Here is a 12,859-nt window from a genome sequence, read left to right as displayed (position 1 = left end):
TCTTCTCAGCTTATTGCATTATTCTTTATTTAGATGTGATGCTTGCTCTGTGTTTAGCTCTCTATTGAAGAGAAGACGACAATGAGAGGTTATTACTCCATTGACGTGACTTTCGAAGCTTTAATTATCAAGATTTGTCGGAAAAAAACAATAAAAGATACTGAGGAAGTCCCAATTTTATACACTTTATAATATAACATACATAATTAAACAGCAGGATACATTACTTGTGTTAGAAAGGATGCAATGAGCTTAATAAAAGCTCTTTCGATTTCTCTACAAACCCTAGAATTGAAAATTTGAGAACACATAATTTATGGCGCCTTTTAGAAGTCAACTATATCAATCAAGAGAGTCAGCAGCAGCCATTCTTCTAGCTTTCTTCTTCATCTTCTCCTCCTCCGTATTATTCTCTGCAATGGTTTTAGCAAACGCTTCCACGATTCGTTGCTGCGATTCCAATATCATCTTCGTCCTCTTCATCTCTGTCTCCATCCTCATCGCTTCTATCTCTCTAGTCATCTCCATTCTCGTCTGCTCTGTTCTCAACATCGTATCTCCAAGCAGCTTAATCGCACTCGCTATCTCCACCATTGGATCATTACCATTACCATTACCATCACCATCATCCTCCTCCGTCTTCATCATCATCTCTCTCCCTCTCTTCCCTCCTCCTCCTCCTCCTTCAGGAACTCTACCAACCCTAGCACTGTAACTAGATCCTACTCCTAAACCACGAGCAGGTCTCGGATTTGAACTCGGACTCGCCGTGTATTTCTGATCAATCTTACCGGCAAATCTCGGACCTGGCTGTGCTAAACTCACTCCAGTCGGTATCCTAATTCGAATCCCGCCGCTACTACTACCAGATCCAGCCGTACCATTCCTATTAAAGAACCTCGGCGTCGTCCTCGCCACTGATCCACCTCCTCCGCCGTTTTTAAACTGATACCGAGCTGTGTAATTCCCGTCGTCGTGATCCTCATCGTCACCACTTTCGTTACCTTGTTTGATGATCTCTGGTCTATTCTCCATAGCTTCCATACGCTTAAAATGAACCCAAGACGATATAAACCTCGCCACCGGCACAGATCTAGCTCTCTGTATCTCAGTTCGGTACCTTTTACGAAGCTTCTCCATCTTGTGACGGCACTGAACCGCTGTTTTCTTCGGCGTCACGTCCGGGCAACTAACACCAACCGCTTCTGCGACTTCTTCCCAGTGATTCGCCTTTAGGTTTCCACGGTTTAGAGCGTACCATTTGTCTCTGTATCCGTCAATTAGCGCAACCGTCTCTTCAAGCGACCAGCACGGCGGAGGTAACCGCCTAGAGTTCTTGGAGGGGACGGAGGCGCTCTTCAGATCTGTGACGGAAACCGGTTCCGCTGAGGCATCGTCTTGAGCGGGAGAAGATAATGATGGCGGGACGAGAGCTGACGGTGGAGACGATTGGATCCGAACCGGTGATGGATCCGGAATTGGATCGTGGTTCATCGGAGAATCCGGATCGGACATGGAACGGTATAGATGATAAAATTCAAAATCTGAGGAATGAAGAAGAAAATTTTCAGATCTCGTGAAGGAAAGAGAAAATGGCTGTGATGCGGATGGATGGCTATTCGCGGCGGCGATATCACGTAATAGATAAGGGAGAGAGGAGAGAGAGAGAGAGTGGAGGAGAGGCGTAGGTTAAAAGGTTGGTGGCGGAGGATAAGGTTAGATAGAAGCGTACATTAGCAGAAGAGTTGGTAAATAATAAAGGAAGAAAAGCCTCAAGCGGTGGTGGCGGAGGGTGGTGGTGGGGGCACACCGTCGTGGACGACACGTGGGATAATAATGATATTTGAATCGGTGGAAAATAAAAAAGAGAAAAAGCGGCTGGTTTCGGGGATGAAGCCACCGTGGTCATGGTCATCATGGTTAAGGGGAGAGGCTAACGTGAGCCGTGTTTCACGGAGCCGGTAGGTGGCGTAGGGTAGACTTTGCGAACCCGCTCTTGCCGTTTTTGTAACTGCTTTGCTTAATTATGTTTTTTTTGGCCTCTTCTTCCTCTCTGGCGTTCTACTCTTTTTTTTAGTAAAGTCATTTTGTTAATGTAATAACATGAGATTAATGATTTGTTGATTTTTAGGCCTCAAATCATATTAACACAATTTGATAGATGGGCTTAAAACTTGAATTGGGCTATTATGATGCAACAAGGAATCTTTCAAGTGGTAGGTAACACTATTGTGTCTCAAGTTAGGTTTAGCAACTTGAGACATCTCTTTTGTCATATCGTTTGTTTGTGTGTGTTCTTAGGTTGATGTCTGATAATATATTTTGACAAAGGCTTCAATGTGAAAATGTCCTTGTCGTATAAATTTGACTTTTGGATTAATAAAATCAAGATTGTGTAAGACGTGGGGGAGTTTGACATGTTTTGTTTCTGTCTGACTGACTAAACATAGTTGAAAATCATATCTTGGACATCTGTTTTTAAATGTTTCGAGTCTTGCAAAAGAGGTTTGTTGACCTAGCGGAAAGAGAGATTTTTAATGTTTCAATCTCTTGCAAAGAGGTTTTTGACTTAGCAGAAAGAGAGAGAGAGAGAGATGATGATGGAGAAGAATCCGTTAATGGAGGCTGCTCGGAAAGGAGATGTCGAGTATTTACTCCGATCAACGGAATCCGATCCAACTCTTCTCGAAGTTATTGTTGTAAACGGGGAAGAAACGCCGTTACACGTTGCCTCCATGTACGGACACTTTGGTTTCGTTAGAGAAGTTCTGAAACTAAGAGAGAGTCTCGGAAAAGAATTGAACAAAGACGGGTTTACTCCTTTGCATATAGCAGCATCTATGGGTCACGTTGAAGTCGTGAGAGAGCTTTTGGAGAAGCTAAGTGGTGAGATCTGTTTGATCAAAGGTAAAGATAGAAAGATTCCTCTTCATTACGCTGCTATGAGAGGAAGAGTTCCTGTTCTTGACGAGTTAGTGTCTGCAAATCCGGAGTCTCTTGAAGAAATCACTGCCCGTGGAGAGACCGTGCTTCATCTTGCGGTTAGGTACTATCAGTTCGATGGATTCGTTGTTTTGTTGGAACGTCTTAAGGAGTTTGATAAGCTTTGTGTGTTGAATAAACAAGACAACGGAGGGAACACAGTTTTACACTTAGCTGTTCAAAAACGACAGTACGAGGTATCAATCTTCTCTAACTTAACTTGGTTCTCTAATTCGATTTTTATCCATTAATATGAGATTGCAATTTGCAGGTGATTGACTTGTTGCTTGGCTCTAACAACACAATCCCACGAGATTTTATTGAAGTGAACTCTTTAAACTCCAATGGCTTCACACCTCTTGATGTGTTACTTCACTTTGGAAGTGAACCAGAAGACGTGGAGATTCATCAGATCCTCACTAAATCAGGAGCTGTAAGATCAAGAGATCTCGACACAAGACAATCTACAACAACAACAGAGAATGAAACAACACCGTCAGAAGAATCCCTGATGACTCACAAGCAGTGGCTAGATTACTTCAAGTACAAGAAAGACAGAGTCTCACCTCACGAAGTTCGCAATGTATTACTGGTTATCGCGATTCTGATAGCCACAGCGACTTATCAAGCCGTGCTAAGTCCACCTGGAGGTGTCTGGCAAGAAGATTACTGCATTGATGGATTCTGTAAAGTAACTGATCTAAAAGAAAACAAAACCAAACCGGTTTACTATGCAGGAACAACGATAATGGGATCAAAGAGCTGGGTCAATTACGGCATTTTCATCTTCTTAAACTCGGTCGGGTTTTTCACTTCTATTGAACTAATCTCTTTGCTCACAAAAGGTCTCCCTTTCTACCTTGAGCTGCAAGTTTCATTGAATGCTGTTGCTTTGACCTATGGATTCGCAATGGCTGCACTTTCTCCAAACTTCGGATTAGGCTTGTTCTTCATGGTGCTTTCTGTTGTATTACCTATCGCTGTAGCGAGAATCCCAAGTCTAATCAGAAAACATGCCAAGAAAATCAGAATCTATCCTCTAAGAAATGGTACCACAACCACCTCATAAAATCCCAAGTTACAGTTCCAATTCCCCTCTCTCTCTTTTTTTTTTTTGTCTATATACATATCTTGAGTTGATTTGTGTTCTTGAGTAGTACATTTGAAGAAACATGAGTCTAAAAGTAAGTATTTTTGTCAGTATACCATTATTTGTAGAAGCTCTCACAAGTCAGAGTCTCTTAGCCTCTTTGGCTATTTAGTCAGGGTTTAGTGAAGCAGTGTCAAATCAAAAACTTTTATAAAAGTTGAATCTTTATTTGCATAGTCCTAAAGTCTTTGAGAGGACGAAACAGAGAAGCCATAAAAGAGGGGAATGATTGATTGATCATTATGATGTCTGAACCAAGCATAATCAATTTTCACTGCTGAAAAATTATAACTCTTGAGATTCAGACAAAACATCAGAAACAGGGGAATGATTGATCAGGGTTAATCTTAAGTCAGTCAGGCCCGTTAATTTTCACCATCAACCCCAACGGCAACCAGTGTAAGCGAGAATCTAATCCAGCCTGTGTCACACACTCATATACCTCATGTTATTATTATTTTTTTGGTAATAAACCTCGTGTTAATTAAGCATAAGAAGTAAGGAATCTTCACGACAAACATGTCATGTGATGTGAGGACTTGTTTTCGAATCTCGATAGTGAAAGTGTTTAACACTAGCTTTTAACTATTTTATTACACTTGCTTTTTTCGATTAATGAGAAACACCCCTCTAATTATTCGGTGATAATTACACCTTTCGTTGTTTTTAACATCTAGTGATATAAGCTTTTTATCGGGGTTCTCTTATCTTCTGAGTATAATAATTACACTCGAATAACATAGTTTAAAATTCAATAATTAAAAACACGAAAGGTATTTGTAATAGGTTGCAAACTTAATCACTACACATTCTCTTCAGCTTACATACCACTTACTAGTATTATATATACAGGTGTGTGTACTTGTCTGAATGTGGATAACCTTAAATTAATAGATTGGATATTCCCTTGGGGCTCAAGAAAGAATGGACCACAGATTGTTTGATGCAGCTCGTACGGGAGACATAACAACACTCAAGTTGCTCCTTCAAGAAGATCCTCTGCTTCTCGAGCGTCTCTCTCTTTCATCTCCAGAGAATCCTCTCCATGTCTCAGCTTTCACCGGCCAAGCCACTTTCACCGCAGAAGTCTTGCGTCACAACCAAGGTTTAGCTCTGGAGCCGAACCTACAAGGGTTTAGCCCTCTTCATATTGCTTCAGCTTCAGGGAAAATAGAAGTTGTGAGAGTGCTCCTAAGTGTTGGCCAGAAACGTGATCTCTGCTTCTTGAAGGACAAAGACGGTTTGATTCCTCTTCACAGCGCAGCGCAGAGAGGACGAATCGAGGTCATTAAAGAGCTGATTTCGTCATTCCCTGAATCCCTCGACGAACAAACGGCTTTTCTTGAGACCCCTCTTCATGTTGCTGTTAAGAACAATCAAGTGGAAGCTACGAAGTTGTTGTTGCAAGAGATCAAGAACCGTAACACATCGTGGGGGATCGTTAACCAGGAAAATCGAGAAGGCAATACAATCTTGCATCTTGCAACTCTTGGGAAACAGCTTCAGGCAAGTAGTTTCTTCTTCTTTACGCGTCACTTACAAACTTTTATCTAGTAGTATATATATAAAACGAATATATCCATTGTTAACTTTAACAGTTTCACACTTGATCATGCATAAGCGTCAGTACTAAATGCTATATATTTCAATAATATTGTTATATTCCAATAATATTGTTGTCTACAGATTGTGGAGATGTTGATAGGTGAGGAAGCAATATTACACGGATCGGTAGATGTAAACAAACAAAACAGAAGCTGGTTAACACCAAAGGATGTCCTCGACGTGGTTATTGAAACCGAAGGAGGAAGTGTTTCTGAAATGCACAGGATTGTTCAAATCTTTCAGACAGCTGAAGCAAGGAACGCAATTGAGAAACGTAAAAACCTTAAGCCAATTGACCGTAGTAGAAACCCTTTACGTATGATAAAGAGGTATCTAGACTACGAGATTACTAATTCCACACTTGAGAAGCGCGAGACTCTATTGGTTGTTGCGACACTCATAGCAACACTTACGTTCACTGGAGTCCTTCAGCCTCCAGGAGCTTTCAGAGGTGAAGACTCTAATGGTGGCTCTGGCTCACAGAACAACAACAACATAATCCCAATCATAAACACCAATTTCGGTTCGAGGAACAGCACTGAAGGACAAGCAATCATGGCAGCCAGTACTGTTGACTTCACTCTCTACGCTACCTTCAACGCGATTGGCTTCTTCGCTTCGGTTACAATGATCTCGCTGCTTACTAAAGGGTTCCCTCTGAGAAATTGGATAAGGCTTTGCGTTATCTCAATCGTGGCTATTTATCTGGTTGCAGTAGTCTACATAGCACCAAATGAGAAGACATTTTGGCTGGTGGTTTTAAGTGTATCGTCGCTCTTGGTTCTTCGTGAGTCTTATCTCTTCTTCAAATCATTGCTTAAAGCTTTTCAGGTTGCAAGGCGTCTCTAACTTTCTTTATAATCAACTCATCTCAGTTCAATCATCTTTGTTGTTGTTTCTTTATCATCATATTTGCTTATGTATGTGTGTTTTTATTCTTTTTCTTTTTTGTTCTATATTTATCATTGTAAAATGTAATCTTTTAAATGGGATTTTTCTCTCATATTTTTTCGTGTGAATTTGACTTTTTGAGATTTATAAATTAATTAAAAAGAAAATCACGAAGACCTAGAGGAGTTTTGAAATGTTCTGTTTCTCTAATGCTCTGACTTGACAAAGTTGAAATTTTTCATGTGTTTAACGTTGAACTCTCGCATGAAGGGTTTTTGACGTAGCAGAGAGAATAGAATCAGTTCAAGTACCAGAGAATGGCTAGCTAGATTACTTCTGGTACAAGAAAGATAAAGTCTCACCTAACGAAGTTCGCAACGTGTTATTGCCTTACTGGTTATGAAGATTCTGATAGCCACAACGACTTATCAAGCCGTACTAAGTGCACCTTGAGGTGTTTGGCAAGAAATTTACTGCATCAATGGTTACTGTCAAGTAACTGATCTTCAAATTCCAATTCCCCTATCTTTTTTTTTTTCTATTCTACAAACTATCTTGATTGGTTTGTGTTCTTGACTGGTAGTACATTTAAAGAAACCTGAGTCAAAAAGTAAGTTTTGTTTTGTTTTGTCAGTAAGCATTATTTGTAAGAAGCTCTCACAAGTCACAGTCTCTTTTAGCCTCTTTCAAGATCGGCTATTTGAATGTAATTTCTTTATCGTTACACTCTGTCGTCTCTGCTCTGCACATGTTCTTTTGTTCCCTTTATAGAACCAGATACAACAAATCTTATTCACCAATCCCAATTATTGTACCTTTTAAACTTATTATTAACCCATGTTTCTGATCTGACATGGGTAAAATTTTGAATATCAGACAAAACAAAACATAAACAATCATAACATATATATAAATCTCAGTTATGTATATATAAGTTTAGAGGGTCACTAGTGACATTTAAATTCTTTAGCCAAGCCAGTCTGTAAAGATGAATTATCTCATCTGTCAACATCTATATTTTCCTTACTAAAAATATATATAGAGATAGACAAGAACTTACTGGTTTGATTTTGAATTTTCTTATTTATTCTTAATCAGAGATTGATTAAGACAAGATAAGAGTACCTGCCGACTAATCTCTACATCATCTACACAAATTCATTAAAAATAAGAAAGGCGAAAATGATTAAAATGTTTTGGAAAAGAGACAAAAAAAGATTTTTTAAAGATTTTTACGTTTGGAATTTTGTTGGAAACTCAAACGGCGAGTTGCTGTTTCTGATGAGAAGCTTCATCGTCATTGATGAAGGTAATGACAGATCTTGATGATGGGACAACAACGAGAGAGAGAGGTTGAAGAAGAGTCATTTCCTTTTGAAGGTAAGTGAAGTAAGCGTGGAATGTGTTTGGCGTCACGTTTAATTCAAACCCTAACCCGAATAAGAAGTCCAGCTCTAGAAAATTCATCTCTTTCGTGCTTATACCTCCCACTTTCGCGTAATACGCATTGTTGTAGTACCTGTTTCAAATTACCATATTCAGTGTTTAGTGAATCAATGTCAAATCAACAAAAATAACTTTATAAAAATTGAATCTTTACAAAACAGAGAAGCCATAAAACAGGGGAAGTGATTGATTGATTGATTGATTGATCATTATGATGTCTCAACAAACAAATTCTCAATTTTTACTTTTTAAATTAAAACTGTGGTTGAGAAAAAACATACTCAGATCAAAAAAAAGTTTAAAAATTAAATGAATTTTATAGTTTTCTTGAGACTCAGACAAAACTTCAGAAACAGAGCAGTTATGAAACAGAGCAGTCTGAAGTTGCTGAGATCAGTTCTTAAAATTGACTTACAGATCATCGAGGAATTTAGCAGCGACCATGACACTAGTGATGAGGAGACGATGAACGTTAAAGGAATTGATTGGAAGTGAAGGTTGTCTGTGAGTGAAACGGTCGAGATAAACGTAAGCCACGACGAAGCAAGAAGGACTACAATTCGCGTATTTGAAGATCCTCTCGAGATAGCTCTGGATCGTTATGGTCGGTCTACTCAGTCCGTGGAACACCGATACCCTCTGTGACTGAGTCGTGACTCTTCTGGTCAGATCGTTAGACTCTGCAACTCGCTCTAGCAATGAAGATAAGAATGCTATTAGCTTCGACATTACACTTGGATTCTCAAGTTCCGCCATTTTTTTGTGTGTGTACGAGAGAAAGAGAGAGAGAAAGAGAGAACTTGTTTATGTGATGAGATGGAGAAGAGAAGAGTCTTCTCTTTGCTCTGCTCTGTTGTTAATGGCGTGTGTTTAAGTTGGTCGTTATATTGGGTAGTTATTATGTATTTCTTATTTTTATTTTAGTGAATTAGTGTAAGTATTTTAACTTTTTTATCCAATTTAAATTTTAGAAATGTGTCGCTTTTGAAGTTTTTCAGTTGTGTTATACATTCATTAGTCATTTACTCAATTGTTCTATCACCGTCGGCGGTGGAACCCCAAAAAAACGAAAATGAATAAATAAATAAAATCATTAGTATATGGTAGTCCTGGGCAAATAACCGGAACCGAACGGACCGAACCGAAACCGAACCGAAATTTCGGTTCCGGTTCGAGTATGGTTAGTAGATAATAACCGATTGGATAGTGTTTTAATTATCCATGATATCGGTTATTAACCGAACCGAACCGATATCCATTCGGTTATCCGAATCAAACCGAACTCATATAAAAATTATGTTTTAGCCAAGAATCGAACTTGAGTCCCCTGTAAACTTGACCGTGCAAAGTGGCCACTGCACCACGTTGAAGTTTGTCATTCTAATACATGTTAAAATATATAACGTAATAAAATTAAACTAAAAAACCACACCAATATCATATATATTTAGACCAAAATACCAAAATATTTTAAATAAACCAAATATTTAGAAGTTTTTAGATATATTTGTTAAATTATAATAAGTTTTATTTAAATAATATTTTTTTTAAAATATATTACACTGTTTTGGATACCCGGAACCGAACCGAAAATAACCGAAACCGAACCAAACCCGAACCGAAATAGTAAATTAACCGAATGGATCCTAAACCTCTATATCCGAACTACCCGGAACCGAATGGATATATCCGGAACCGAACCGAATACCCGAACGCCCAGGACTAGTATATGGAACAGAAAAGGAAAAGTGGGGTTTTTTATAAAAGATGGGTTAATGATATATTGAATTTGAAAACTTAAGTTCTAACAAGAGGGAAACATAATTAATACATCAAACAAGATATATCAAATCAAAGGAGATAAACTTATATATCCTAATTAATGTTTATGAAACTATGTAATGTGATTAATTTGGGATAATTCATACGTGAAAATATATATATATATATACGGGAGTATTATGTAAATTACGATTATTATGTTTGTCTTAATTTTTTTGATTTGTAATGTGGAGATGGGATCCCATACTCATCATGTTACATGACATGTGGAAGAAATTTATTTAAATTTAGAAAGTCACGACGATAGTGATCTAACGAAATGCATGTGTTTCTAATAATGTGTGAATCAATTCCCATCTGGTAACATCAAATTTGATCCTTTCTTTATAACCCCCAAAAGAAAAAAAAAATTGATAGCTAGGAAAAGAAAAGATATAAGATCTAAAATACATAAGTAGATCGATCTAAATCTAAATAGATGCAAAGTAAGACAGCTAATTTGGACGCATTTAGACAAAGTTCTAAGAACAGCAAACCCAAAAGGTTTAAAAGACCAACACAGAAAAAAAGAGGTTTCACGTTAAGATCTTTTTTTTTTTTACTTTACTTTACAGACCACGATATGTCAACTTGTGCGATCAATGATCATCCCCTTTGGAACGTTTCAAATTTAATCGTGCTTACCGAAATGGAGATACGAGGAACACAACGTCGTGAAAACTAGATTATCGCATTTTCAAATACTTTTTTCTTTTCTTTGTATAGAGTTTACATTTTTCATGTTTTATAAGTACTTCACCATGCTACGTACGTAATATGCAATCGAAATGATGCATTTTTCTAATATCGTTAGTAATTTTCCGAATAACATTAAACATCAAACATCAAAACTATAGTTCATTAACTCATGAACTACTACAAACTATAGTATACGAACTTTTACTAGTACAAAGTTTATATGCTTGTATAATGTACCTGCATTATTTTTATTTATTTGGGGTTTTTGTATGATGCGAGTACTGATCGTATACTTGATTTAGTACCTGAACTTACAAGAAAAAAACAATTAATTAAACATGACAGCAAGGTTAGATGTTAACTGAATGTGATTGGAGTGATGAAAAAGTAAAGCATGTCCCGTGAGAGAACCAAGAATAAAGAGATCTTTTTTATATAATCGTAGTAGTTTTTTTTTTTTGTTTGGAGGCATTTGGGGATCATCAATAACTGCGTAACGTGTCTCTCGCGTCTCGTATCTTTTTCATACCCAGTTTCCATGTGCTACTCCATGTGACCCCTCCCCATCTTTCAAATACTCTCATTTTAATTAGTTATCAACAAAATAATAAACTTTAGAAAGATTAAAATAATTCTATAATTCAAAATATTTTACGTTTTAGAATACATTTTAATATGGATATATAGTATACGCCTAGTCTAGTCAATGCATAATGTTTTGTCTTTGAATCATAGAAGGATGGACCACATTTCTTGGTTGCATATATACAGTTTTTTTTTAAATTCCGATTTTATTTGTGAACTTAAACTTTATTTTATTCGAAAGAAGCATTTTTTATTTTCTTCTACAAGCCAATTTTTTTTTTCTTCAAAATATATTATTTAAATCATACCAAATCTATATATTTGTTTGTTGAGGATTTTATAAAGATATTATCAGACCAATCCATTTTTATTTGGTGGGCCTAACTATTATATATATAGCCATTTCATCTTAAGTTGCATACGACATTTTTCTTATAAATATCCTCGAAAAATAAATAAACCAAAATCGTTGTGGTTAAGAAGGAGAAGCAAACATTATCATTGTTGTTGCCTACTGACACAAAAGGGCCCAAGAAGCAAAAATTATTCACATCACGATCAAAGAGGGAAAAAACTACAAGAATTCAAGTTTCGTTTATATCTTACCACTTCACGATAATCTTTTGAACCGATTATGGGCCTAACGCAGGCCGTTTATTGAGTGTGATTCTACTTGGTAAAGATAAAGTATTTGTAGTGTTGAGATACGAGTTAGAAAATAAAAAACAAATCTTTACTATATAATAATGTCTGATTGAAAGATATAAAACCCAAACAAATCTAGGAAAATATCTCTTTTTTACTTTCCCCAAAAACCAATTATAGAGAAACTAAACTTTTGTAATGTTGATCCAAGAGAAAACAAAGAATGATCATAAGAATGTTGAAATGAAGATAAACGAAAACAAATCTAGACATCAGATCATAAATCTTTCCTGTTGTCCCTCAAGGTTCTATGCATGATATGCCATGATGTTGCTATTGGTTGAGGGAATCAATACCCTATAATTCTTACTAAAATCCAAAAGAAAAAAAAAAAAGAACTTTACGTTTCTTCCTCTCTTTTACTTGAAAAAAGTTTATTATTCCATTAAGATCATAATATTATGAGAAGTGTGTTAAACATATCGTGTAATAAGAGGTGGACCAATATATAATGTATGTACAAAAAGCGAAAGATGTGTCAGGGCACAAAATAGGTGGCTTACTCAGTTTACTCACACTCCACTTGTGTCTGGCACACATGATAAGCAGCGAGTCACATGCCCTGACTCAGTTTCAGCGGCATTCGCCATTTAATATGCTTTTTACCATCTATAAATATATACAACATTTAACCATCTCAACGTATAATAATCGATCAAATCAAGTTGTATATTTCTTTACGATTTTTTGCACTAAGTAGAGTGAAGAAAAGAGGATGTCGTCTATAGTATTTGACTTGGTTCTCTATTACACTGGTCACAATGCATTTGCATCTTTCAAGAACGAAGGTGATGATGACGACGATATAATCTATGATTACGCTCCGGCTGCATGATTCAATCATCTATAGTATAACATCTTCATCATTAGGCGAGAGAGGGAGAGAAGTTTTTCTAGCTTGCTAGATTACACCCTAATTTAAATAATAATGTGATATATATAGGACCATGTATGCTAGTTTGTAGCTAGGTTGGC

General features: G+C 37.0%; 4 protein-coding genes across 5 annotated transcripts; 2 read left to right on the top strand and 2 right to left on the bottom strand.

The window, feature by feature from the left end:
- Positions 1 to 158: 158 nt before the first annotated feature.
- LOC104784864 (uncharacterized) lies at positions 159 to 2,152 on the bottom strand. The gene has a single exon (XM_010509958.3). The coding sequence runs from the start codon at positions 1,513 to 1,515 to the stop codon at positions 343 to 345; it is 1,173 nt and encodes a 390-aa protein (XP_010508260.1). The 5' UTR covers positions 1,516 to 2,152; the 3' UTR covers positions 159 to 342.
- A 323-nt stretch (positions 2,153 to 2,475) lies between these two features.
- LOC104784863 (uncharacterized) lies at positions 2,476 to 4,308 on the top strand. Its single transcript, XM_019245469.2, has 2 exons — positions 2,476 to 3,179; positions 3,254 to 4,308. Exons 1-2 carry the CDS (start codon positions 2,595 to 2,597, stop codon positions 4,049 to 4,051), a joined length of 1,383 nt encoding a protein of 460 aa, XP_019101014.1. The 5' UTR covers positions 2,476 to 2,594; the 3' UTR covers positions 4,052 to 4,308.
- Positions 4,309 to 4,984: 676 nt separating this feature from the next.
- LOC104788763 (uncharacterized) lies at positions 4,985 to 6,756 on the top strand. Its single transcript, XM_019245461.2, has 2 exons — positions 4,985 to 5,638; positions 5,819 to 6,756. Exons 1-2 carry the CDS (start codon positions 5,057 to 5,059, stop codon positions 6,584 to 6,586), a joined length of 1,350 nt encoding a protein of 449 aa, XP_019101006.1. The 5' UTR covers positions 4,985 to 5,056; the 3' UTR covers positions 6,587 to 6,756.
- Positions 6,757 to 7,688: 932 nt separating this feature from the next.
- Positions 7,689 to 9,042, bottom strand: LOC104784862 (cyclin-U4-1). 2 transcript variants are annotated; one of them, XM_010509956.3, is made up of 3 exons: positions 8,490 to 9,042; positions 7,865 to 8,147; positions 7,689 to 7,776 (listed from the first exon to the last, which is right to left on the bottom strand). In XM_010509956.3, the coding sequence occupies exons 1-2, from the start codon at positions 8,828 to 8,830 to the stop codon at positions 7,886 to 7,888; spliced, it is 603 nt and encodes a 200-aa protein (XP_010508258.1). In that variant the 5' UTR covers positions 8,831 to 9,042; the 3' UTR covers positions 7,689 to 7,776; positions 7,865 to 7,885. The 2 variants fall into 2 exon arrangements, with proteins under 2 accessions (XP_010508258.1, XP_010508257.1); XM_010509955.3 differs by having other exon boundaries at positions 7,689 to 8,147.
- Between the last annotated feature and the right edge of the window lie 3,817 nt (positions 9,043 to 12,859).

This window comes from Camelina sativa, chromosome 5, assembly GCF_030686135.1.
Source record: "Camelina sativa cultivar CO46 ecotype springtype chromosome 5, ASM3068613v1".
Classification (NCBI taxonomy): domain Eukaryota; kingdom Viridiplantae; phylum Streptophyta; class Magnoliopsida; order Brassicales; family Brassicaceae; genus Camelina; species Camelina sativa.
This window is presented reverse-complemented; position numbering and strand designations above follow the sequence as displayed.